The sequence below is a fragment of the Vitis riparia genome, chromosome 2 (genome assembly GCF_004353265.1).
Source record: "Vitis riparia cultivar Riparia Gloire de Montpellier isolate 1030 chromosome 2, EGFV_Vit.rip_1.0, whole genome shotgun sequence".
NCBI lineage: Eukaryota > Viridiplantae > Streptophyta > Magnoliopsida > Vitales > Vitaceae > Vitis > Vitis riparia.
The window spans coordinates 15,467,390-15,495,024 of record NC_048432.1 but is presented as its reverse complement, the minus strand read 5'-3'; the positions used below and the strand labels follow the sequence as shown (position 1 = coordinate 15,495,024).

The window sequence follows — 27,635 nt, the reverse complement described above, 5'->3', positions numbered from 1 at the left end:
ATGTTGGAAGAGTGCATGAATATGTGTTGTGGTGTATAAGCTAAAGTGTACCTTTCCCCGTAGATAAGGGATTGAATACTTTAAGCGTCTTGTATTGTGAACCATTTCTTAAATCGATCTCTTGGATGTATGAACAGGAAAGTGAGAGTCTTCTACCTTCATGGGGTCCAAGCCTATCAGGTGGGATTTCAGATGCCTCGATCTAAGAAACCTTAATTTGAGTCCATTATAACCCTCTTACATCGGAGTCCATGGTTGACTTTCTCTCCACACATCTTTTAAGGGTCCTTCAAAATCTCAACTTTTTTAATTGGATTTTGTATCCTAGACGACGTTTTGGTTGTTGAATCCTAAAGGTAAAACATTTATTCCCTATTGAATCAAGACTGATCTTAGAGGAGGATAATCATCTCTCACTCCTCACTCACACTAATCCAATAAATGTCTTATAATTCTATTTGTTTTCTGTTTATTCTGTTTTAAGCTCAGTTAGTTTTGTTTAAGTTTCAAACCTTAAATTGTTTTGAACCACTATGAAATCTTATTCATAAATGGATGTCAATTTATTTCTAATGAGAGATATTTTGATTCTTTGAATATAAAAAAAATGATATAAAACATGTTAAACTTATTATTTAACTTCATCTTCCTTAGGTTTGTTTGACTTTTTGTGGTTATTGTCAATATTCTTGATTTTTCATTTTCACTTATCTAACGTTGAAATGTAAACAAATAATAATTCAAACCTATTTCTAGGTGCATCCAAACATAAAAATTGAAATCATCAAATTCATTCATATTTAAGAATGGGAATCGAAATAAAGGCTTGGTAACTGTTTTTTTTTTTTTAAAAAAATATTTTTATGTTCGTAAAAACTAAAAAAATAAAAACCCAAAAAAATATGGTCCACAACCAAAAAAAATAGAAAATAATTTTTTTAAAAAAAATTAGAAATCATAGTGTTTTGAGTTAATACTTTTAAGTAATTTATCTGTTTTAAAAAATAATTATACAAATATTAAGAATGATTAAAAATAAAATATTATATATCAAAATTATTTTTAAATTAAAGAAAATAAGTTAAGAATATTTTACATTTCAAATAAACTTTTATTATACAAAAATTAGCATCTGTTTGGCCATATTTGCTGAAATTTATTTTTAAAAATTGTTTTTTATTCTTTAACTTAAAAACAGTATTTAAAACAAGTTTCTAAAAACATAATTAGCTGGTCATGTTTTCCTTTTGTTTTTAAAAATTATTCTATATTTTACTTTGTTTTTAAAAAACAATAGTCAAATGATATTTGAAAATTTTAAAAACGGTTTTCTATTTTTAAATCATACCATCAAACAGATCTAGTTTTCTAAATTGTTTTTTAAAATAGGTCCCGAATAAACCTAAAATATTTATGCTTATTTTTCATTCTCATTCTCATTTATCCAACATGGCCTTAAAAAGTAATGACATGTGATGAAAAATGAAAATGGTGGGTTGGAACATTTATGGCCATGTCGGTTCACTATCATCCTCAACATGTGAATACAACTGTGAAGTACCATTCGAGGGCCCTGAATGGAAATGTGCAGGCTGTTGGAGGGGGGCCCAAACCGACCACATTGACACATAACAATCATGTTCCAAATAAAGCACGTTTCTGATATTTGTGCAGTGGCTCTTAACCCGCGAAACGTGTGAACTGTATATTCTCCCCATGGAGATTTCTCATGGAGTCCATTGGAGTCTACTCCCGCTTGAAATGTTCCCTCACTAACCTTTGTTTTATATGTATATTTTTCTTCGCAGATTTTTCTAATAGAGCATATTTTTATAGCCTGATTTTTTCTTCTATGTTGATGTTGAAGAAGATGAAGAAGAAAACAGGAGCATTTCCATGAACCAAGCTAAAAGAGCAGTTTGTTGAACAAAGAAATGGGAAAGGGTTGGGTGATCAAAAGGGGTTTTGAAATGCTCTCATTATTATTGTCTTTCATACCTACTTTCTTCCTTCTTCTCTCCATTTTTTTTATTTTCAATGGAGTATATTAGAAGGCATACTTCCAATACCGTTATGTGTTCCAGAAGACGTCCTTACCACTGGGTGGGCATCATACCTAATATTTCATGAAAAATCCACAAATACTTGTTCAGGGAGGCAGAAATGTGAAAGAAAACTAATTTATTTACATAAACTTTCAAGAACCGTGCTACATCTGATCATTGAAACATTCTTAATTATAGGATGGATGAGCGGCAGTTAAGAGTAGCTGACACCGCTTCCCACTATACATTGTATAACCATTCAGGGAAAACTAACAATAATCAATTTGCAAGAATGCAGGCATAATCTACAACTTCCGCTCAGATCTTTGCTTTTTCAGGTTCATGCAAATTTTCTTGTATGGGTGTTGGTTCCAGTGGACTAATCTGATGAGCTCGTCATCTTGACAAGTTATTACCTTTCTCCTCATCCTGCCATGGCCCAAGCAAGTGCAAAAGCTGCTAACTCGATACACATCAATCCCAAAGAGTCATCGGATTTGAGTTCTTCCAAGGGATGATGCTCCAATTTCACTATCAGTATTCTGCATTAACAGTTCCAATTGTAATAAGTGTTTTGACTTTTGGTCTCCCATTCAGATGAAGAAAGGCTAAAGCAAACAGGTTGATGCACGAGGAGGCGAGATATATAGTTTGTATATGCCTTTCATTGGTCAAACAATCAAAGGGAATCAACAGGTAAAACAACCTTCCATGAAGATTCTGCCTAATAGGGTATCAGTTTCCCCTCCAGCCTAAATAGTAAATAGAGAACCCAATGCCTAGGAAGTATGACATGCATATTTCCATCATAATCAGGCTTAGTTATTATTAAAAACAACTTAATAGCATGGGAGCCCCAAGAAATTTTTTTTATCATCTAACAAATCACTTACCTGTGATTTGGGAGAAGGGAAGACATTCCAAAACCGAAGTGTTTCATCTCCTGCTCCTGTGACGATTGTCTGAAACAACAGCGATTATTGGAACTATGAGATGAACATCCTCAAACTAAAGGGAAATAAATGGTATTACAGCTCTCTCATAAGAAGAATACAAGGAATGATGAAGGATGAATTACCTGTCCATCGGGGGAGATGGCAAGATAAAGAACTCTATACGTATGGCCGGTAAGGGTTGCCAGCTGTATTAGCCAAACAAAATTATAGAACCAAACTAATAAACAATGCTTCTTCTTTGCTGTTTGACAAATAATAATACACCAACTTTCATACCTTTGACATGGTAGGATATCTCCAAACTATTATTTGATTCTGGGAGTACCCATGGGTGCTTACAAGTTCATTGACATTTTTAGACCAGACAAGGTTGCATACCTGTCATGTTTAATAGAAAAAAAAAATAAAACAAAATTAGTACTGTTGAAAACCATGAGATACAATTTCTCTTAGTGCTGATATAAAACATGAGAGAGAGAGAGAGAGAGAATAATTCATTTTTATGAGTGCCTCATTTCTCTTGGTCTCCTTATTACCAAGGGGAGGTAGAACTACTTATTTGAAGTGCCTAGTATGAGGTTTCTTCATCCTCTTTTCTCGAGTCTTGAACCGACCTCCCTTGGAATGGCAAATGAGGACATAAAATAGATTTGAAGGCTTGATAAAGTGCTTTTTATTAGAGTGATTCTCGCTCCCTTAAAAAGGTATCGTCTCTTCCACAACATTAGTCTTTTCCTAAATCTCTCCTCCATTGCATCCTACACCTTGGAAGATTTGTATGAGGCTCTCAAGGGGAAACCCAAATGTTCTACCCCTTATTACTCTTTCATCTTCTTTCTCTTGCTCTTTACTCTTCTTCTCTCTTTCTAGTATGCCTGCTTCTCTCTTACATTTCTTATTCTTTCTTGCATCAGATTTATTTATATTAAAATGGAACCCTCACTTTTTGGGTTTTCTACATTGCTGATCATACTTTCAGAAGGCTTCTATCCTAAATATTGCTTCATACTCTTGAAGTTTGCAAGCATTTCTCTGATATAGAACCACACTGCCAACATAATAGAACTATTTAACACTCCATTTTTCATTGCTTGGAAAGTTTGAGGGAAAACAAAGCGAAAAGAGAGAGAAAAAATGGAAAGAAAGTAAAACTGAAAGGAAAAAAAAAAAATTGAACTCAATAAAATTTTCTTAAATCCTTCACCAAATCTATCTCTTTTTCTCTCCTATACAAAGTATAAAGAATTTGAAAATATATAAATTTCAAAGTAATTTTCATTAAATTTGATTTTTCTTCATATTTTCTTTGGTAAACCAAACAAGAGATTTTGAATTTGTTCCTCCCTTTTTTGTTTTTTTTCATTTCCCTACTTTCCATGATCCAAACAGAGCTTATGGGAAAAGCATTCCCTTATTCTCAACCCTGAACCCACTTCCTGCAGCCACCTCTAGATCATGCCTCTAGGCTATGTATCTTTGTGATTTTGGTCCACAAGACAATGTGATCCCATATACCCACAACATGCTCTCACATGTAAGAAGCCAGAAAGCAAAAGCATTATGAGAAAGGCTCCTTCCACTCCATTCCAAACTGTAATCATTTGAGACTTATATGTTATATCATGGTTTCAAGAATATGAAATTAAGGAAGGAATCGTTTATGAAGTTCTTCCTGTGTTTGTTTATTTCTTCTGCCTTAAGTTGAACAGCCAAACTAAACAGTTCATTATCCATTTTCTTTTCCAATATGACTGAACTGAAAAAGAAAAACAAAATGTTGAAGAGAAACAAAGAAAGAAAACAGTCACTACTACTTTTAGGCTCCTTATCTGTGTATTGTCAGCTGCTTTTTCAAAATGAAGATTTTGATCTAATTATTTTTGTTCTTGTAGAGGCATGTGCTACTTAATTCCACTATTGATATCTCCTGTTCAGCATATTTTTAGAGTACAACAGAAGTTTCAGGATAAGGAGCAAATACCTCTAGGCCTTTACATTATATTTGTTTTATTGACTGTTAGGAAACTGTGTATGTATGCATCACTCATGCAACATGATAAGTCGAAAAAACCTAGGTGGATGTCCCTTTTTCTTTGCATGTGCCAGAAAGCATGAATAAAAAAACCATATGAATGAAAAGGTAGACAAGCTGCTTAGCTATAAAAAGGAGGATCAGTATCACCTGACTGCCGGTGTCCATGCAGCTCAGGTGTGAGTTAGTGGTTGTATTCCAGAATCGAATGCAGCGGTCTGCTGTACCACCCCCAGATGCAAGAAGACCATGAAGATGGGGGGACCATGCTATGGCTTTTACAGCTGCTGTATGCTCACAGTATTTTAGGACAGGTTGAGTTGAATGTTGATTCCAAACAAAAAGCTGCACATAGATGAGACACACTCAGGAGCAGATATTACTATCACTGCAGGAATACATGAATTCCTCTGTAATAACTGCTAAGCATCAACATAAATAGAAGATGATAAATAAATAAAATTACATACTCTATTATCATTTCCTCCTGATGCTAACTCACGGTTATCATAAGACCACTTCAATCCACAAACCTACACCAAAGGTAAATGATTTTCAGGCTGAGAAAAATACAAACTCATAATTTTAATGAATAGAACAACATAGCTATACTAAATGGTTTTTAACAAAAAGGAATGCAGCATGAGACATTGGGAAAGAAAAAAGAAGCAACTATAGTTTTAAGAAAACCAGAATCTGCAAGAAAAATCAGGATAACAAATGGTTTAAAAAAAAGAAAAAAGAAAGAGAAACAAAAAGATTAAAAAATATATATATACTAAATGAAGAGTAAACATAGAAAGAATTTGATTGACCAAGAAATTCAAGCGGTAACCAATATGTGTAGGAGTCTGACCTCTGACTTGTGTCCAGCGAGCTTATTAACAAAATCATCCTGAGCACGTATATCACGTTGAAGAATTGTTTTATCCCGACTACCTGAAGACAACATGGATGAGCTCCAGGCTAGAGCTCCAATACGTAACCGATGACCCTCCATAGTTCGCACTCTCTTGCAGCGAGATGCATCCCAAATCTACATAGAAGGCGGTGAGAGGCATCAGTTAAAGGTAAAACTAGTGAATACCGCATGTCATATGTCAATATTAGATTATAGCTCCTGAAGAAAGATAGACAATCATCTTTTATTTTATTTTATTTTATTTTTTGATTAGCAGCCGATCATCTTTTATTTTCATATTGGATATTTGAGAATCTCAAAAAAGGATTTTCCAAATATAAATTTGGAGCCACCGTCCTTTAGGTGTAAATTATGTAATAAGCATGTTCATATTTTTGCCACTGTACACATCATTTTGAAGAAACAAAACCAAACATATTCCAAGTTTTCCAACCAGGGATAAACATCAGGCCAGGTTTCATCGTTTCCCAAACAAACACATAAGCAAAGAAAAAATCTCAGAAAACAGTTGAATGGATCCAATTCATCCAATCATTTCTGCATAGAAGCTTCAAGCTTTACCATATGAAATGAAAAATGAAGCCTTATGAACGTTACAAGAGCAGTTATACATATAGAAAGGTAAGATAAGAAGTAGACATTGAAAACAAGCTTGCATTTTGACCGCATGCAAATGATGGTTCTCCAGGCAACCAAAAAAAAAAAAAGACAAAGGCCAAGGGAGTCCCCTTCCAAAGCCAAATGCAAGTTTTTTTTACACAAACAATTCAAATTCTTAAGGGGCAATCTTTCCACCCTTTGTTGTGTCTCACTTACAACTGGAACATGATATGCTCAAGAATGCCAAGGTGTTCAACAAACATACACATCCCATATGCTCAAAAGCAAAGCCAGTTCCAATATAACCAAAGGGAAACACAAAATCTGAAGCCAAGATAAATGATCTTAAAGGTACAAGTTACCATGGGCAATTAATGGAGTTCAACTACGAAAGTATTTACTTCAAACTTTTTTTTCTTTCTCCATTTTTTTTTTAATTCTGTTACCCTGTTTATAGGCAAAAGATTTTTTTTAAAAAGTGCTAACAAACAGGAGGCATAGCCCAAGAGTCCCATTACAAAAAGGCAAATGAAAAAAGACGCAAACAACACCTTTCTTGCACATCCATACAATTAAAGAAATCTAACATGGCCAAGCAATCATTGCTCAAGGACTTTCAACACCAAAGGCAAAGAGAACAAAAAAAGACTCCTTCAATGATTGATCCAAGTCCCCTGAGCCTTCAAAAGTTCTGCTACCTTGCTATATCAAGTGGTCCAGTACAAACATTATGCATTTTTTTCCACAAATTCTTTCGCTTTTTGCCAACAAATTTCTCATGCCACTCCCAATAAAACTTCTTTCACTGTCTTAGTACGCACCTAAGAAGGGTCAAAACAAAAGAATAACAAATGCTACAAACTCACAACTTTACCAGTTGGCAAATATGATTGGTTGATTCCTTATTGCATATGCACAAACACAACCAGTTAGCTAAATGCCACCCTCCATTCCTTAGCTGGTCCATTTTCTCCCCAGACAAGTCTCCTAAATGAAGAAACTCACTTTTGTAGGGTCCAAGGACTTTTCAAGGAAGGGACCTCTTGAATTGGGCTCCAAAGTTCAATAAAAATATTTGATTGAAAATTTTCCGTTCTTAATGCATCTTTATACTAGCATATTGTCATGGGCTCGGATCTCCCCTAAAAATCCATGCAGCAATTAAACACCTCAACACTTTGAGCATCTAATTCGACTTGATTCATGCAAGGAAGCAAACCTAACAGCCAAAAGGAAGAGAATGCTTGCAGAAATCAAGTATAATAGCACTAGGAAACTTTATTATACAAGAGTCAAGACACTTCTCAACTCTTTGAAGTTGTTAGAATAGGTTACAAGGTTCCTTATTTATAGGTACTAGGGGAGTGTACCCTTCTAGTATGTTTTCGATGTGGTATTCAAATAAGCTCATCAAGCACATCAATTACCAAGTACCTTAAAAGCTGCTCCAAGTTTTTCCAAGCACCTCTAAGTACCTTAAAAGATGCTCTAAAATTTACCAAGCACATCCAAGTACCTTAAAAACTACTAAAAACTACTGTAAGTTATTTTTTTGTTGAAAGTACCTATTGTCAAGGGATGCATTTTGCCAGCATATTTTCTACCTTTAGCTTGTAGCATGTTATGTCCCACCTAGGTGCCTTTTCTAGACTTCCCTTCCTTTTTCCTCTTGGTAGTTTGATGTGGTCACCCATTCACAAGGTGTGATGATCCATGGCACATTGTATCACTCGTGGTTGTGGCTAGGAATCTCACCTTTGAATCTAACTCAAACCTCTAAACAATGTTAGGCACGGGTTTCTTCGAAGTGCAGCTAGCTCTCACCCTTGAGTGCAACTAGGTATGTCTCTCCTTCCTCAATGCCCTTCCTTAGTTGCATGCTAGAAATGACTGCAATATCAATCTTAGTTCCATCACCATAGCAACAATGCAGAGAGAAAAAAAAAAAAAAAAACAGCTCCTTCTCCTTACTTGGAGCTAAACCAATCAACTATGTACGTTCTAGCCCTAGTCTTGAACTCAAGAAAAAACTTATAAATCTATACCAAGACCTTAAAAAAGCACAACTCATTAAAACCATTAAATTTTGAGATTTAAACATCATACAAAATATGAATAAACAGCCTAAACACATTAAAACCCTTTGAATATTTGAGGCTCAAGCCTTAATAGCCCCGGGGCTATAGCCTTTAGGTTGATTTATAGCCTCGCCTTGAGGAAGCCTCAATAGCCTTCTAAAAACATTGTCTAGTATAACTATCTTTTTATCTCTCTCTTGAAATCATCCAAAGTATCTATGGTGCACAAGCCTTTCTCCACATAGGCATGCCTTGAGAAAAATAATGAGTAGCAGTTCATAGCTTGACCTGCTCATCAATGGGTGTTGTTGTCTCGAAGTAGTGCTCTATATGCCACAAGTAGTTGGGCTCCTTAACATCCTTATTGTCATTGAAGAAATGGGGCTTGGCCACATAGCCACACCTTGGCAAAGCTTCTTGAAGCTAACCTCAAAACTAGAAAAGGTCTCTAACATCTTAATTTGAAAGGAAGACAATTCTTCACATACCTCATGCCTTAAAATCTAGGTTGACCTCAACATGCCCTCATTGGGTCCAGACTTGTTCCATTAAGCTATCAATGTCTTGCTCTAAGCCATGCTCCCTAAGTCAATCCCCGTTGGTTTTGCCCATTGCTACCTCTACTTTGACAAAGCATACTTCCATGGTCTAAAGAGCATCTTTAGGCATCTCCCTCTTCTCAACCATGGTCATGCTAAGTTTACTACTACAAGATTGTTTGCTAAGAGCTGCTTCATCTATCTCAAAGTCAAACATACTTGTTAGCTTCCTCTCTTCCTTAGTTACAAACTTCTTTTGTAACCTCAACTTTGATGTCACTTGTTATAGACTAAGATCTCTCCTAAGATAACCATGCAGCTATTAGGCACCTCAAAACTCTAAGTACCCAAGTTAGCCCAACTCAAGTGGCTACAAAAGCAAAACTAAGAACCAATGAGAAGGGAATCTTTGAAGAAAGAGTTACCATACAAGACAATTCTCGACTTCTTGAGGTGGTTAGAATAGGTTATCTAGGGAAAGTACCTTTCTCCCATGAGTATGATGTGGGATATAGATAAGTTAGTCAAGGTCAACATGCATGTCAATTACATCCAAGCACCTCTAAGCTACCATAAGAACCTCAATGTTGCTCCAAGCAGCTCAGGGTTCTATAAGGTTTTGAAGCTATTTGAACTTAGGAGAACGGAAAAAGATCCACATAAAATTGGGGGCAAACTATGATACCATTCTTCCTATCCCTAAGCATCATTGGCCTTCTAAATTTACTTGTGTGATTCAACATTCAACAACTCCCAATTATGAAAATGTCTTAGAAAACATAGACTTCAGTGCCCACAGCCTCCAATCTCCTCATAAAAAACAACCACCCAAGCATTCTAAATAAAAACAATTGGGAATAAAAAAATAAATAAAAAAAGGAGGTACTCAATAACAACTCATGACACCAAATGCTATGTTAAAACTTACATTAAAAAAATAAAAAAAAATAACAAAAATCTGTTTATGAAAGAAGCTTTGCCCATCCTATCCTTATCACTTTCCACAATCCCACTCCCAAAAACTCTCTAGAGCACCAAATACTCACCCCTTGCAAGGATTATACATCCAACACCATTACTCAAGCATGACCTTACTAAGGAGGAACAAGTTTCTTTGACCTAGTTCTTGCTTTCCCTTATCAAATAAAAGATTGTACCATTTCACCAGCCCCTCACAACCACCGCTAACACCATTACTCGAGCATGGCCTTACAAAGGAGGAACAAGTTTCTAAGATCTAGATCTTGCTTTCCCTAATCAAATAAAAGATTATACCATTTCACCAGCAACTCACAACCACCACTCTTAACACACAGAAAGTTAAGCCTAATCTTTTCTGTTTTCTTTTTTTTTTTTTTTTGGAAACAAAATAAATTCATTTCATTGAATGGTAAATACAAAGAAGAGCAACCATTTCAACATGTACAATGTTAAGCTTAATCTTCTCATGCCTCAACAACATCATTCTAGGGATAAAAAGGAGGGACAGGCAGTAAATAAGAAAGCTACACAAAGTACTCTTCAACAAAATTAATTTCCCTCCCCTAGACAAAGTACTCTTTCATAACGTTACCCTTAACTAATCCTTCATGTCCTTGGGATTTAGCAACCAAGGGAATTTGAGAAAAAAATCTTGCAGTGAACAACTACTAGTCCAATGGAAAACCCTTCACATATTCCATTCATTCTAGTCCACTAATTTATTAGATTGGCCATAATCTTAAACATTTATCATCAACCACACTGTTTGATATCACTATTAGTGATCACATTTTGAAATTAAGGAGAAAAATGTTTCTAAGACATAACCTACAATTAATGGAGTTCAAATAGGGGCCACTGAGGAAGCCTATCCCGAACAATAAGTTTTCTGTCCTTTGCTTTTAATTTCAAAAGTCCCCCACTTAAATTGAAAACTTTGTGGTCCTTTTTTATTGATAGCACATTCCCTTATTAAAAAAATACAAAAACAAAAACAAAAACAAAACAAAATAAAGCTGCAAACTGAATCAAGAAGTTTCCAAAATCTTGTCCTGAATAATAATGTTTGTTTCCAATTGTAAGACAACTTCAGAAACTTCTAAAAAACCCATCAACTTAAGTATTTGCTTTTGAAGTTTATCTTCTATAGTGGAAAGAACCTGAGAAGTATGGTTTAACAGGAGCTATGGCAGCATATAGCACAAAATGGTGAAATAAAATTCATGTGATTGATGCAAATTGAGTTAAGGCTTGTCTGAGTTGAGTGAACATCCAACATATCACTATCAGCATTTAAATTCATCAGGGATGATTGGCATCCCGTATTATCATATTTCATTAATTGAATTTACAAAGCCTATGTTGATGTAAACAAATGGCACAACACCCAAATAACTGAACGACCACATGCCTTGCTCAAATCTAGAACTTGCAACAAATACGAGATTGTGATCAACTAATAATTTCCAACCTGGAGTTTTCCATTACTAGTTCCAACAGCAAGATGTGTGCCACGCTGTGCCCAGCCTACTGAACAGACACTTACATCCATTCCCAGATCACACAATTTTGTCACCTGCAGATGGCAAGGAGAAGGAAATTAATTAACTCAAAGAGCAAAGTAGGTGAGACAGAAAATAGAAAAATGAAAATTTATGGAGGTAAACATAGAAAAGTACTAAAACTCTGTGTGTATGGCCACATTAGCGATCATGATCATTTTTGTAGAATTCACAAGGCAAGCATCAAACACAAGGCATTGTATAAACATTCTAAAGTTTTACATCAACACACATACAGGCACAAATCCAAGAGTGCAAAACAATCATGCCAGGTTACAACATATACACCAACCTCAGATTACATTCAAAAGGGAACAAATTTAAGTCTTATTTAGAATGGAAAATCCAGAACTCACCTTGCTACTACAAGCATTCCATAAATAGACACAATTGCCCAACCCAACTGCCAACACATTATGCGCGGACCAATCAACGAGATTCAGATAAAAATCATCTTGTAATGCCGGAGCATCCAAAACCTAGTCAAAGCACGATAACCTCCATAAACCATAAAACCCAAGGACAGAAATTTATGTCTAAGCCAACACATCATCAATCAAACAAGAAATTCACCTTATAAGGCGATCGAGGAACCTTCCGTGCTGCCTTGACTGGGCCATGACTCACGCCCGGCAATGCATCTTCAAACCCGAACGGCGACAGCGAGTGCATCGACTGCCGAGTCTCCGTCTTGTACCGAAAAATATTCCGGCTCGACGGATACACAGAAGAATTCTTCCCATCCAATCTCATCAACTTATCCGGCGTGCCTGGGGAACAGACTCCGGCATCGGGCCCGAATAGGGCCGTCCTCAACAACGTCGCATACGCGCCAGAGCCATCCTCTCGCCCCTCCGCCGGCGAGTTAGCTGACGGGGAGATGTCGAAGAGCGCAAAATTGGAACCTGTTCTGCTGGGGATGAATCTATCGCTGTAAATCGTTCTCGACGGCGACGGCTGATAACCTACACTGATCATACGCTCGATGTGGGTCGACGGGGTTACGGGTTCGAGAGATAGAGGGGTCTTCGACATTGTAGAAGGTAGATTTAACCCTGAGGAGCTTCTGAGAGCTGATGGGTTGGTTGTTGAAGGTGTTGTGGGATCATCCATAAGCGATCAGAGTGAGAGAAGAAACCCTAGACCTGGAGCGAGAGAGACAAGAGAGGTAACAGGTTAGGGTTTGCGTATGGTAGAAGATAATGTAGAAAAATAATGACCGTTTGGTTTGTGGGAAATTGACAAGAAGCTGTTATTTTTCCCGGGAAAATTTAGTATTAGAAGTTCCCTTTGCGGGAAAAAATAGACGCTGCGTTTGCGGTGGATGTCAATTGTCAAGCGGCTTCAAGTGTAGATTTCCTTACCTTTTCCGAATCCAAACTGCAAGTTGGGCTTTCACCTTATAGATTGATTAGGCTCAATATCTTGGGCCTTTGAGCTCGAGCAACCCAATCACCAGGCATGCCCACAGTTCATAAGCCCTCCTTCTCATCAATTATTTTTTCAAAATATAATTTTAAATTTATAAAATAAATATGAGAAATATGTTTTACCTTTTCAATTGTGGACGCAGACCACTTGTAAGTTGTAACTTGTAAGAGCTACATCATCTAATCCCCCTATATATATATATGTGTGTGTGTCAAATATTAGAGATTGTTTAATAAATCAAATTTATTAAGGAAAATAATTATAATGGAAATAATTAAAAATTCAGATTTAGTAAGTAAAATAATTAAAAAGCAATGCATAATTGGAGACAATTTAAAAAAAATACCTAATTTGCAAAGCCTTAAAATCAAACTAGGGTATTGATTTAGGAAGTATCTAAAATTAGAATTAGATTTTAGTTTTTAAAAATTATTATTTAAGATTAATAAATATAAATAGTAGTTAAAATTAATGAGGATTTGATGATTTTAAAAAAATTAAATTAAATTTATTAAACAATTTTAATACTTAGGTAGTAAGCTTTAAGTAAAAAATTTAAGAATTATTTATTTTAAAATCAATTTATGTTATTAAATAATAAATATTAAATTTTTCCAAACACCCTTTCATTTAGAACTTTTTTTTTTTTTTTTGGTTAACTCAATTAAAAACTTGCTTTAAAAAAAAAAGAAAAAAGAAATAGAAAGTGTTATTAGTATTTGGTAAACTTAATACTTTTTAGCCAATGACTTAAAGTTAGTAAGTGCATATTTGAATACATTTCTTGTTTTTGTTTTTAAAAATAAGTCTTATACAAAATAAAAGATTTCTCATACAAAAAGTAAGTACATACCTTGCATCCTTGAGAGGATCTTTTAAAATTTTTAAAATTTAAGGAATTTTTTAATATTTTTTTTATAAGGTTTCTTATATTTTATATAGGGGAATTTATTTATAAAAATAAAAAATATACCATCTAAGTTATTAGCTTAAAATTTATTAATTAATTTTTACTTTACATATTTAAATTGTTTAATAAATTTATTTTAATTTTTTTAAAATCATTGAATTGTCTTTTTATCATCATTAATTTTAATTAATATTTATCTTCCTTAATGTTAACCAATATAAAGCTTCCTTAATCTTGAGTAATAAATTTGTTATAATTTTATATTCAAAGTCTTGTACACATATAAAATAACCGCAATATAAAAAAAATGTTTAAAAATGATTTTCTCATTTTTTATTTTACTATTAAATTTTTTTATAAATAAATAAATAAAAATAAAATTAATTAAAAATATACGCATTTATATAAAAGGATTAAAATAAGTAAAATGTGTTCCAAGTAACCTATAAAAATAATTTATTGGCTTTACTTTATTTTATTTTTTCTTCATTCATTCTTTTCTTTTCTTTTATTTTTCTTTTTAGTTTTTTTTTTTGGCAATTTCTTTCCAATTTTATAAGAACCAAATATAAGCTTAAAACTATTATTAATTTTAAGTTATATTATTAAGTTATTTTATCAAATATAATAAATATATTTAACGACTTAAATTAAATTATTAAATCAAATTAAGTCATTAAATTAATTTATCACATACACTCAAAATATAAAAATTTTGAAACAAATCTTACATAGATGCTTGTATATCTAAAAAAACACTTTTTAAAATTTAAGGAAGTAAATTTCACTTTTTTATATTTTTAAAATTTTGAAAAGAGTTTAAAAATACAAAGTGAATTTTTATTTATTTATTATTGGACTTTCCATTTTTTAAAAATAGAAAGTGTATCATAGGGCACCTAAATTATGATTTTAGGGGAATAATTTTGATGTTGTGAATATTTTATTAAAGGTGATACAATATTCTACATAAATGAGAAGAAAAAAACTTTCTCCTTTTTTTCTTTAAAATTATTTATTAAAAAAAAACCCTCTAAAAATTCACAGTGAGACGACATTCAACTGGACAAACAGTCTTCGACTTAAGAAAGAATGAATCCAAAAAACTTTTTTACCCACGATTTCGCAGAGAGCTGTTAATAATCTTAATGTGGAGCCCATGCTGTGTGGAGAGATTACTGTTGAATCACATATTGCTTTTCCTGGGATGCCGAATCTCACCTCAACCACCAGATCAATAGTTTGCCCCTCCCAATCTCATTCAAATTTGACTTTCTCTGTTACTCTAATCAATCTCACATTTGAAATCCATGGCCTACCTGGAAGTTGGGTGATTCAGAGTTGACCATACAAGATATAATGTAATTGATCCACATTCTAAACCCTAATCAATTCACTTCCCTCTCTTAAACACTGAACAGAAATTACTTTTTGTGATTGATCCAATTTAGCATCTATGTTTGATCTTTCTTTTTTTCCCAATCCTTTTTCTCCTTCTCTATGCTTCCTCTTTATGAAACATTGGACCAGAAGATCATACTCTGTTTTACAGAGCATTGTCTCAAAGAAGACCCAGAACTGCTTTTGTGAATATGATTCTGAATGAAATTTATGGAAGAAAATTAAGACGACTTCTCTTAATTTCTTCTTCTCAGAACAAAAAAACTTAATATATTTTGAGCTAATCTTACAGAAAGAATGAAAATGGCTAATTGGAGTATAACAATTCAAGGAGGAGGAGGTGTGTACTCATCCTGAATTGAGGGCATTGTCCTTGTTACAGCAGCTATAGGAGCCCTCACATGCCCAACCATGGACACCTGCAAGGCTTCTTCTTCATAGGCTCTCCTCTCCAACTCCTCCATTCTTGATCTCTTCTTTACCTTCACAAACATTGCCACCAGAAGCAATCCCAGGAGAAATGCACCCAATGTAGCCCCAATGGAGGCCCCCACTGCCACCTTCCACCAGCTCATCCTTTTCCCCTCCTGCAACTCCGGTGACTCCATCACCAACCCGAAATGGCCGTGCTTTGATGTGACACAAACATATGGTGATGTCTGGTTTGTCAATGTCACCTTGCCATCACGCTCAAATGTAGCACATAATGGAACAGTTCCCGGAGTCTGGACCAGGGTAATGTTGCTGAAGTCTACCTTGATGGGTGTTTTTCCGGCGAGAATGCCGAGCTCAAAGGGGTTGGTGTAGTTCCTATTGTCGTCTGCATTGTATGCCAAAAGGCCTAAAACAGGGGAAACAAGCTGGTATCCAGATAAATTGTAGCTCTCTGAGTAAATAGAAGACAAGTTGTTTCCGAGGTTTTGCCTAATCACTATGACTCTCTCCACACAAGGGCTGACTTTTATCCCGATACCCAGTTGGAATTCCTTGACCTGAGCGCCATACCGGCGAAGACTACCGCACCTGAATCTCACTGTGTCGACTCGGATGCCGGAGAAGTTGGCCGGTAAGTCTACAGTGTGTAGCATTCCTGTCCTGGAGCGTGTGTTGTAGGATCTGATGGTGTAGTCTCTGAGGACCAGATCAAGCAGGCGGGCTGATTTGATTCCCTGAGCTTCAGTTTTCATCAATGCAGAAGATCCCAATGAAAGAACTATTAGTATGAGAGGGAAGAGTGAACCCATGTGAGGAAGCGAGGTTTGGTCTAAAAAGAAGTTAAAGCTGGATATACCAGGGTTTTCCACTGTTGTGGGTCTGGTACATTAAAGGAGAGCTTGATTTCTGCGAGAACTGGCTACAATTCAGCTTTTTCCTTCCTGTAGATTCATACAGGAACCGAGTTTTTAAAGAGTAAAGTTTGAAGTCTGGACTGTTCGGGGAAAGTTATAGATCAGAGAAAACAGAAGCTTGACTTCATTAATAAAAAAATGGGGAATTCTAAAAGAGGGGAAAGCTTAAAAAAATTTCACGTAGTATAGGGAGTTTTGGGGAGAATATAGGTTAGGCTGTGAAATTTTAGATCAAAAACTGCCTGTTGGTGTAGAGAAGGTGGGGGATGAATCGTCCAGAGAATTGACTTCTGGTTTGCATGTAACAGAGCAGACCATCCTCAAATGCACTGCAGTTTGTGTAGGCTACATAATCAAAGATATGCAGTTCAATTTGTCTAGGCTCCATTGAATGACACAGTAATCGAGTTTTAAACAATCCCCAGAAGGACAAAATGTACCATTATTTCATGTTAAGAAAGGCTACGCGCCGCACGGTGGCATGCACAAAGCGATGCAGTCACTCAAAAGGTTAAGGGTACTTGGCAATTCACCTGTCTTTTGACTGTTTATTTTTCTATGGAGAAAAGAAAACTTGAAGTGTAAGGGGGGGTTAGAGTGGGCTTGGGTGAGGTGGGCAAAGGTTGGGAGAAATGATTCCGGTGGCGTGCAAGGATAATGACAATGAGGATCAAAAGGGCTGGCGTGCTTAGGGAATGGAATGAGGGCACATAGTCTCTGTTTGGGACTCAATTCTCTTTAATTGTATTGATAACTTGTCCCCCACTCCAACAACTATGGTGGGTCTCATGGTAGCTAGCATGGCATCCCCATTTTTTTTTACCTTTGATGGCCCCATATGCTCACATGGGGGTCATCCAGTAGGTGTAGATCACAAGGAAGCAATTAGCCATTTTTCTTTTTGACTGTTCTCTCATGCTAATGGGGCTTTCTATCTTGTATCTCCATTTCAGATTTATGCTAAGAATTCCTTTTCTGATGTTGGGACACAGCATACTAGAAAATCTGAGCAAATCTGGATAGAGTATATACAGGGTATATACTGAGGAAAACCTTAATTTATTACTCTTCAATGGCAACATTGACTTCACTGAGAGACTAGAAAACATGAAGATGTAGTCTTAGCATTTCCATCTACTCTCACTGTAGATGTGGGAAAACAAATTCTTCCTCAGCAGATACAATCACATACAAGAAAACGAAAATTCTTCTCCGAAGAGGAAAAGCAAAAGCAAGGGATGAAAGCTCTAGGCCTTAAAAGGAGCCACAAAAAGGGGGCAACCAAGAGAAAAAAGGCCGACGGCAGTGGTGATCTCTTCCATCAATGGAAGTTCACGTTGGCCTTGTAAGTCATTCCTACATTCCAGTTAGAGGGAGCCACATTGCTTGCTACTAGAATCTGCTTGGTTGAGTAGGAGATGAGCTTAAAAGAAAGAGTTTGGCCTTTCAGAGTTGCAAACGCCTGGTATGAGGCCCCCCAGTTGTGGCTCATACTAATCCACCCTGTTTTGCTTCCCTTCACCCACATGCTCGCGATATCTCCTCCTCCACCAACATTCATCACATATACCAACAGCCAGTATCCATTCCCTTGGAAAGAAAATTGAAGCCCGCCACGCTTAACACATGGTACTCTACAAGAATCGTGCAGAACGATTAGAATTTATGTTTGTTAAATCTTTTTTGGGGAAAAAATTTTTTGATTATCTAACTTTTCATGTTGCTGTTAGCTTTCCAGTAAGGTTTCTGTTAATATTCAGATTAATTTTATCTTCCAGAAATTCAACCTTTCAGACTAATTCCTGGAAGAAACAGTCCCCATCTGCGCTTTTAGGAAAAGTTAGAGAAAGGGGTCATGTATGGAGGTTGAAACTTGAAAGTGAGATGTAATTGAATGATGTTGATTTCTTTAGAAACCAGTATAGTGGCATTAGGAATGTCTTTGTTCCTTAAAGTTGCTTCCAAGGGCACCATACGAGGCATTAGGAATGTTTTTGTTCCTTAAAGTTGCTTCCAAGGGCACTATGCTGCCTTTCATTTAGGTGATGTGGATTGTTTAATCTGCCATTTTGAAATACAAAACCAACTGCTCTGAGAAATCAAAAAATCTTAGGATTATACGTAAAGGCATCATGTGGGGGCATTATGAGTCATGACCAAGAATAACATGCATCATGGTTTTTCTGGATTTCAGAAAAAACATAAACTCTTTGGGAAGGAATAAGTTGTGAGAAAGAAGGGGTACCTGCGGTACATGACTGGGATAATGCCAGCCTTCCACTGAGCAATTTTCATGAAGGCGGGCTTGGACATGTCGAAATGGACCCGTGGTGGGTTGCACCAGCCACCGGCATTGGAGTCCTGGGCCCAATTAGGTGGGCAAAGGTTTGTAGCAGTGACTGTGGTGTATGGGGACCCTTTATAGCATGCACTTGACTGAACACACTTGATCTGGTAACAACTCCCACAAGAATATCCATTGTTAAACAGTGTGGAGCTCAAAGCCACTGTGTCTGTCCCGTAACCGTTAAGGAACAAGTTTCCATAGCCACATGCTCCTCCTAAATTCACAAACAAAAAACACCCAACACTTAGTAAACACATTTTTCAATAATGTGCAGCATTATGGCATAGATAAAGTTGCATTGAGAGCCATCCACTACTAACCCATAGTCTCGGAGGCGGTGTCGTCGCCATAAAAGGTGGCATGCGCAAGTGCCCATCGGCTTGGCCTGAAGACAGGTGCAACAGCGAGGGTTGATTTGGCAATGATTGTGAATACCAATCCCATGAGGAGGAACCTGCAGCCCCATGAGTGAAGGGAAGAAGCCATTGGTTTTGAGTACAGATTGAGACCTTGTGGGTAAGTACAATGGCAATTGCCTTGTACATGGTGCCTTATATGCTTCTAAACTTCAAGATGGTAGAGCAAAGAATGCCTTCGTGACACTCACGAAGAAAATGTATTTCAAGTCAAATGAGGATTTTAAATGAAAAGAAGGTTGAGGTGGCAGCCCAACATACATACTAAGTAGGCTTGTTTGTTGCAGGCCATGTAGCCGTGCCTTGACTTGCTAGATATGACTAGCAACGTGCGGGCAGGTTTTATCGTGTTAGATGCTACCTTCGGATTAAACATTGGACTTGGAGTGGGATAGGGTCATTAGATTTAATATTTGAGGCGGAGAAGATCAATATTGCTTATTCTAATTTCCATGATTGATGGAAATGGAAATTTCTCCACCTCGTCAATTGTCTTTATCATATCAATTCAGATAATTCGGAATTTATTAGGTATAGCTCCATGGAGGTTTCAGTTTCTTATACTCCAAAACAATAAAAGTATTGATATTCAAAGCTTCAATTTCTCTGCCTCCATTTTCTCTGCATTTTTAGCTTGTTAAGGCGTTTTTGGATTATCATTCACACCCACAAAGCGCCGAGCGTAGTTGCAGACTTTTAAAATACAAGTTTTTATTGATGTGAAACTTCCAGCCTCTCTTGCCTAAGGGATCAGTTTTGGTTGTGAAAAAATGTGTTCTTAGTCATGATTTTGGAATGCAGAGACTAAGTTGGCCAAGTTGAGATTCAATCAGTTACTTCATATCCATTTACGTTCAAAATTAGCAACAAAATGAGCCTACAATTCAGAAAATCTGCCAAAAACAGGGGGGAATATTACTGTAGTGACTTAGAACCCATGCTGAGGAGGGGTTACATGAAGACTTGCCGGATTGTAGGAGAAAAACCCAAAACTATGAAGTTACACAAAACACAATTCTAATAAAGTAGGACGTTTTGATTACAACAATATCGTCCCTCTCTGAGTGTACAAGCCTGTATTAGATATCGATATGAACATATAGATACAAGCAATATTGACATGGAGCTAGAAATTCAGCTCCAACCCATCACATTGATGTCAGCCCATCTCTTTGCACTTCCTGAAAACACAACCCGATTCCTTTCCCAGTAACTTTACATGTTACCACAAAGTTATGTAGTAGTAGGTCCTTCCACATAGGTCGATCCTGCATTGAGAAACCTTGAGATTTTTGTTTACTGAATCAACAAAATGTCAAGAATTTTAACCTCATTGCTACTCTGCAAAACAAGGAATCTTCCTAGGTCATAACTGGGCCTGCAACTTTGGGTTCCAGCTGAAACCTTTCAGCTGCAGTCACTCAAATGGTGGACAGGACTAAGGTTTTACTTGGCTGGGGTAGGATCAGATCTAAATTTTGGTTTTACCCTAATAATGCTAGCAAAAAAGGAGATTCCAACACGAGATAACAACAATATCTTCAAATCAGTAAACCAAAAGTGGATAAAACATAAAAAATGAAAAATGAAAAATAAAATCAGCCCAGGCCAAGCCTTTTAATTCCCTAAGCAATCATGGATGGAAAAAAGGTCCAAACCAATAAAAAAATTGGACTATTAGACTTGATTTTGACCAGCAATGTCTCGACGGGAAAGCCTGAACTGAACTTGAGATGGCCCAACTATCCGAAGTTGCAGCCTTGATCAAGCAAGTCAAATTGCATATGGAAACTAAAGTAGAAGCTTTTGAAATTGTTACCTCTTTGGTGTTACCATGATCAAGTACAAGGATTTTAGGGTTGAATGGGTATGTACCTGCACTCAAGCTTCACTTCCTTCAGGCAATGTAATCAAGCGTGTCTTTGAATCATACACCATTTGAGTCTCACAACTATAGACAAAATATTATAGACGAGATTTAAAAAAATCAGTGGAGAAAATATTGCCTCTTTAACTAATGATCCCAAGAGAATGCTTGCAGGAACATCAATATTAAAAATTCACAATGTCTATCGATTAATGCAGTTAGTAAATAGCTTTAAACTTACTTGGAACATTTAAGATTGTTGGTGGTACCACCATTGGAAATTGACAGTATAGTGCCAAAGAACGAAACATTCTCTGTACCACAGTTTGGGCAAGGGCCCTAAAAAACAATGTTTTATTAGTTGGGCGGTTAAACTGATATAACATGGATTTTCAGTATAAAACCTTGTAATAAATGTGTGCAGAAATTTTACCTTTAGGATCAAAAAATCTTTCAAAATAAATTTGGTAATTGTCTGAGATAGCCAAAATATGAGGGGCACTGCAGCAAACCACGTGAAAATGAAACTGAATGGTTCCTGGAGCTGCAACTCAATGATTTACAGATGAATCAATAAATAATAAGATAGCCAGACTTTAAATGTGAGAAGCAATGACTAAGAATGGTCAAAAGTTTGTTTTGTCAATGAGCAAATCTGATTCAATTGACCAACCCACACAGCCATTGGAACATCTCATTCAGCATCTTCCGTAGTGATAAATGGAGAGTGAGTTATGAGAAATAATTGGCAAGCCTCAATTTCAATAAAAAGTGTATCTAATCACTTACCTTCAAATGGTCAAAAACTAGAACGAAAAAATAAACACTGAAATGCATAAGAATCAGAACAAAAATAATAATGATAATAGCTCACCTCCAGAAGAAAAGTGATTTCAAATCCAGTCACATCATCCAGGAAGAAAAACCTGTCAATACAAAAAGAATTGAACAGGTTTAGATCCACAAAGTAGGCTACATGCCAGTTGCTTTGGGACAACAGCAATTTATTCCTCCAAACCACCACCATAAAGAAGAACCAAAAATTCCAAAAAAGAAGTTAAAATTTGAAGTTAAAGGCATAATAATACAGTGGTGCAAATTCTACTTACAATGACAGTGCAACAACAGCAGCTGGGACATTCAAGAGGAACATCTTGAGATAGTCGACAGACAGATCACTATAAACCTATATGGAGAAGATGAGAAAAAGTTAACTTGAGTGTATCTAGTAAATAGTAACTAGTAGCAAGTTGCATGCACTAGAATACGACTGCAAAAAAGATATCAATAAAGGTCTCCAATAAAAACACATCAAACTCCAATTCCTACAAAGGTTTAAATTTTTAAAAACTGGAGTATTTACGCTATTCCTCAGCAGACAACTTAAAAACACTAATGCAATGAAATTTTACAGGCAAGTCAGGCAATCAATGTTCTGATTTGCAGACAAGTATCTAATTAATCAATACAAGGTAGATAATGATGTTATGAGTCAAAATTAAATCATGAAAATGTAATTGTATTTGTTGGGAGGCTACCGTACCAAACCCAAATAGTACCAGGCTTATAAAAGATGCTGCTTGTATTTAAAGCCACGTGGAGCAAGATATGGTGGAAAATGAGAGAGGAAAAGGGAAGTGGAGCTTATAACATTGGCTTAACTACCTACTTGGCAATTTTAAAAGTTCATAAATAAATCATATAAGCAGTAAATAAATCGAACAACCAACCCACAATAATTTCAAAATAATAATCATGCAGTTTTAGCCATGCAACTTTTAAAGCTTAAATGACACACAGAATTACATTAAAGCACACACCATGAAAAGGGAGAAGATACAGAAAGATACACACCTTTTTACTACGAAGACTGCATCTTGGACCCTCAACTACAATTTCACTTCCTTCAATCTAGAAAAAGAAAATTATGGATAAGAAGAAAGCATGATAATAGCAGCAATTATATGGATGGCCAAACACAGGAAAAAACAAACTTGAAAGCTAAATTAACAATGGAAGCTTTTGAAGAATCTTTAGTTGGATAACTTTCTATGTATCTCCACCCAAATGCAATTGCATCACTTGAACTGAACTCCTTATTATTGTGAAGCAAGAACCTCAAATAGTATTTTTGAGAGGTGATAGAGAAGTACAGTTTGTAAAGTCTTTAGGTCCTTCCAAAGGCCAAATGGAGGATACTAACTTAAAACCATTTATCATATATCTAAAGTTGGCATCGTCAATCTTATTCTACCATTCAACCTTATGTAAAATCATGTATTCTCTTAGTTATAAGTAATCTGGTCATCCCTATGACCACCTCAGACCACATCCTTTATGGCCTTCAACTACAATTTCACTTCAATCTAGAAAAAGAAAATTATGGACAAGAAGAAAGCATAATAATAGCAGCAATTATATGGATGGCCAAACACAGGAAAAAACAAACTTGAAAGCTAAATTAACAACGGAAGCTTTTGAAGAATCTTTAGTTGGATAACTTTCTATGTATCTCCACCCAAATGCAATTGCATCACTTGAACTGAACTCCTCATTATTGTGAAGCAAGAACCTCATATAGTATTTTTGTGAGGTGGTAGAGAAGTATGGTTTGTAAAGTCTTTATGTCCTTCCAAAGGCCAAATGGAGCATACTAACTTAAAACCATTTATCATATATCTAAAGTTGGCATCATCAATCCTATTCTACTATTCAACCTTATGTAAAATCATGTATTCTCTTAGTTATAAGTAATCTGATCATCCCTATGACCACCTTAGATCACATCCTTTATGGTCTTCACCTTGTTTAAGGGGACCTTCAACTTAACCATCTCACACCTTGTCACTACTACAATTATTGGTCCTTGTTGCATATGAAAAAAGCATGTGAGTCAAAATCCATCTTATCACTTCTAAGTGCTCCCCTAGTATTTCAATATAATGCATTGTTGGTTTTACATCCATCATCTAAAATTCCCCCTTCAATCAAATTGGTGTAACATGCCAATCACAAGACACTCAAGTGCCTATCCAATTAATTCATGTAACTTTTTATCATACGTAAGATCTCTTCAATCTCCACCTCCTTGTGGACTGCATCTTACACAAGTGTGGCCTTACAAGTATTTGTAGTGGTCGAACTTTCTAAAGAGATAGTCATTAGATGCTCAAAAGTCAGCACAAAAGTTTTCTGAGATAGTCATTAGCTGGTCAAAAATCATCACAGAAGTTTTCTTCACGTATCTTTGGCTGAAGCTTCTATATGGTTGGACATTGTAGAGGCCTCCAAATTAGTGTGGAGTTCTCTAGAGTTAGGTGGAAGCCTTTGGAGTAGTATAGGAGTATCTAGAATACTTCAAGCAGAGTGTATTGAGTATCAGTTTTAGGAAGATTTTGGACACTCAACAAAGAGTTACAAAGGCAGCTATGAATAGATGAAGGCCCATTTGGTCAGAGCAAAGTCTTTGAGATGTCTAAGTGCCACATGGTGGTTGAGAATCTCCTAACTTCATGGCTGAGTAGACTAAAGCCACATTTTTATTTTTATTTTTATTTTTTGATAGGCGACTAAAGCCACATAATGCTAACCCATTGTATAAATTATTTGAATAGAGATACTTGCAATCAAGAAACAAATGGGCACCAAACCTTAAGCTTTATCTTCAAATCGTCAAACTCTTCATCAGACATTATCGGGTTCCCTGCAACATAGGCCATGGAGGCTTCAAGAAACTTCTGTTCATCAGAACCTGCATTACACGTAAGCCAATTTTACATTTTAGAGATTTAAAAAGTATTACAAACTATTATATCATAAAAGTATTGATTACGATAATCTAAATATGTACTTAGCATAACAACGCTGCTTCCTTCCCACATGAGTTCTTCCTTGAGGTTGTCAAATTCCTCATTTGACATAATAGCCTTTCCCTCATAATAAAAAGACTACAACAGAAAAATGGAAAGAATATTACAACAAAATGTAATGAGAATAAACACAAACACACCGCACACAAAATAGTGGAGCTGCAAATTTGCTCTAAAGGGGCCACATAAGCTCTGATTAGGTTAGGCTAAAAATGAGGCCAATAATGACTAAGCCAGAAATTTGCCCAAGGATATAAGAGTAAAGAAAAATTTAAAAATGATGATAAATATAAAAACTTTACAATTCTTTTCAACAAGTTTTCATGAGTGGTCATGAATATTATCAAATAATACTCACATGCAAATTAAAGATTATCAAAATTATCTAATAATTTTAGAAAATCAAGATTTTGTTTAACTTTTTATAGAAATTTAAAGCATGTTTGGCAAATCAACTTAACAATATATGATTTAATAACTTAATTTAAGTCATTAAGTAGATTAAACATGTTTAGAAAAATAGCTTAATACCATAACTTAAAAGTTAAAAATAACTTTAAATATTAAAATCAAAATAATTAAATTATTCTGAATCCCAGATTTTTTTTGCCTTATTTACCCACATCTGGTGAGAGTCTCCTTTACATCTATGAGGCTCCACATATATGACCCATTTTGCACTGTAAATATTTTGTAATTATTTTATGCATCCATAATAATTTTAATATGAATGTTTAACAAATAAATTTATCATTTAAGATTAATGAGGGAAAATATTAGTTAATATCAATGAAGGTAAATATTTCAACTTGTTAATTTAAAAAAAAAATTAAAGTTAACTTGCCAAACAACCTTAATAAACAAAGTTAAAAATAAACTAATAAGTTTTAAGTCAACAACTTATGAATAATTTAATTTAGAATTAACTTAATTAGTTAGGTGTAAAGTTTTACTAAGCACTCTCTTATTTTTGTAAGAAACGCTATAGATTTATTTCAATAAGAATAATGAGAAATGGGTACCACAATACCACTAGGGTCTGGAATATCATATATCTGGCATCATTCTCTCTCCCTTTGTTTTTTAAGGATAGAATGAACGTAGGTGGTATCATTTTGTGTATTAAGGCTTGGTTGCATATAGTAATACAGGTTCTGTTATGCTTGGCCAAAGTTGGATCCTCACAGCCCCATTTAGGAGGTTTTAATTCAAGGTTCAGGATACACGTGGCCCTGGCCCTATGCTAAATCGGCAAGATAAGCAACAAAATTAAATATAAAAGCACATGGGTAAAATACAACAGAATCAACCTGCAGTGCCTGAAGAAAATCTTGTTCCATCTCCCCAATTGACCTCTTTTCTTTCTTGTCTATGCTACAGTAGGGCAAGATTTTAGAATCAACGACGTCATCTCCTTGGACCTGACCTGTAAACATTTAAGTCAGCGTATCTTATGCAAACCAAGGTTGAATTCCAAATCTAAGTAAATCTGAGTGAAGTTTCATCTTCTGTGCATAAATGTTTTTAAATTTTCTTTCGCATTTTTTTCGTGATAAATCAATAACATCGTATTTTTTGTACGTTTTTTCCGTTTCTCAATATTTTCCTGAAACCAACAAAATATAATAAACACTTCTGCTAGGGATGTAAAAAACCCTAACCTTGCTGATCTGCAGTGGCCTTAGGTGAAATAATAAAAAGTCTACGCGAAAGACGCAACTGCCGACCGACCAATTGAAATGACTCAACTCTCGAACAAGATGATGCAGATGACAACGATGCCGGCGAAATCAATGGCTTCCGTGACGAAGGAGCGAAGAGGCGCGGTGCTGTGGTTAGAGCAAACCCCAACTTGGTAGCCATTAGGCTTGAAAACATGAGCTTCTTCTCCGGCGGTGCCGGTGGTGGTGGTGGTGGAAAGTGGTGGTTTCAGGTGAGAGTGAGGTGAGGGAAATGAATTGCATTGTGATATTTTTGGGTTGTTTGGAGGGAGAGAGAGAGAGGGACAGCTCGGAGATAAGGTAACTCTGAAATGTGTGGAGGGAAAATGCAAAGGATCTCATAGTTTCCTGCTTTTGATTTCGTGTCATCTGCCACGTCATCAATTTTCCTTTTTTATTTGTACTAGGATACAGGTGGATGGTCTCTTATACTTATTGCCCTTGGATACACGTGTCGATTGCTTTGTGGATGGGTTTGGTGGGCCTTTTTGGGCCTGGGCCAGAGTCTGGTTCAAGTCCAATATCAGCTTTTTATTAATGACACTCGTTATTATGATTGCCTTTATTAAAAAAATAGTTAATTGTCTTAATATAAAATAAGATCTTTTT

The 27,635-nt window shown here is 35.7% G+C and overlaps 4 protein-coding genes across 6 annotated transcripts; all 4 read right to left on the bottom strand.

The window, feature by feature from the left end:
- Positions 1–2,148: 2,148 nt before the first annotated feature.
- LOC117905580 (protein FIZZY-RELATED 2-like) lies at positions 2,149–13,060 on the bottom strand. The gene is made up of 10 exons (XM_034818478.1): positions 12,289–13,060; positions 12,072–12,194; positions 11,625–11,729; positions 5,890–6,069; positions 5,504–5,566; positions 5,184–5,378; positions 3,278–3,379; positions 3,124–3,186; positions 2,939–3,007; positions 2,149–2,587 (listed from the first exon to the last, which is right to left on the bottom strand). The coding sequence occupies exons 1-10, from the start codon at positions 12,826–12,828 to the stop codon at positions 2,534–2,536; spliced, it is 1,494 nt and encodes a 497-aa protein (XP_034674369.1). The 5' UTR covers positions 12,829–13,060; the 3' UTR covers positions 2,149–2,533.
- A 2,036-nt stretch (positions 13,061–15,096) lies between these two features.
- LOC117932933 lies at positions 15,097–17,741 on the bottom strand. Its single transcript, XM_034854260.1, has one exon. It carries the CDS (start codon positions 16,699–16,701, stop codon positions 15,784–15,786), a length of 918 nt encoding a protein of 305 aa, XP_034710151.1. The 5' UTR covers positions 16,702–17,741; the 3' UTR covers positions 15,097–15,783.
- Positions 17,742–17,846: 105 nt separating this feature from the next.
- Positions 17,847–20,343, bottom strand: LOC117932943 (expansin-A7-like). Its single transcript, XM_034854272.1, has 3 exons — positions 19,474–20,343; positions 19,052–19,367; positions 17,847–18,440 (listed from the first exon to the last, which is right to left on the bottom strand). Exons 1-3 carry the CDS (start codon positions 19,637–19,639, stop codon positions 18,128–18,130), a joined length of 795 nt encoding a protein of 264 aa, XP_034710163.1. The 5' UTR covers positions 19,640–20,343; the 3' UTR covers positions 17,847–18,127.
- Positions 20,344–20,540: 197 nt separating this feature from the next.
- On the bottom strand, positions 20,541–27,308 carry LOC117932914 (PGR5-like protein 1B, chloroplastic). 3 transcript variants are annotated; one of them, XR_004654262.1, is made up of 11 exons: positions 26,967–27,308; positions 26,616–26,731; positions 25,287–25,383; positions 25,087–25,187; positions 23,291–23,347; positions 22,546–22,622; positions 22,311–22,362; positions 21,870–21,980; positions 21,678–21,775; positions 21,389–21,520; positions 20,541–20,837 (listed from the first exon to the last, which is right to left on the bottom strand). XR_004654262.1 is itself a non-coding variant. In XM_034854248.1 (11 exons), exons 1-10 carry the CDS (start codon positions 27,181–27,183, stop codon positions 21,451–21,453), a joined length of 996 nt encoding a protein of 331 aa, XP_034710139.1. In that variant the 5' UTR covers positions 27,184–27,308; the 3' UTR covers positions 20,541–20,851; positions 21,445–21,450. The 3 variants fall into 3 exon arrangements, 2 of the variants coding, with proteins under 2 accessions (XP_034710139.1, XP_034710130.1); XM_034854248.1 differs by having other exon boundaries at positions 20,541–20,851; positions 21,445–21,520; XM_034854239.1 differs by having other exon boundaries at positions 21,445–21,520; positions 26,967–27,307.
- Between the last annotated feature and the right edge of the window lie 327 nt (positions 27,309–27,635).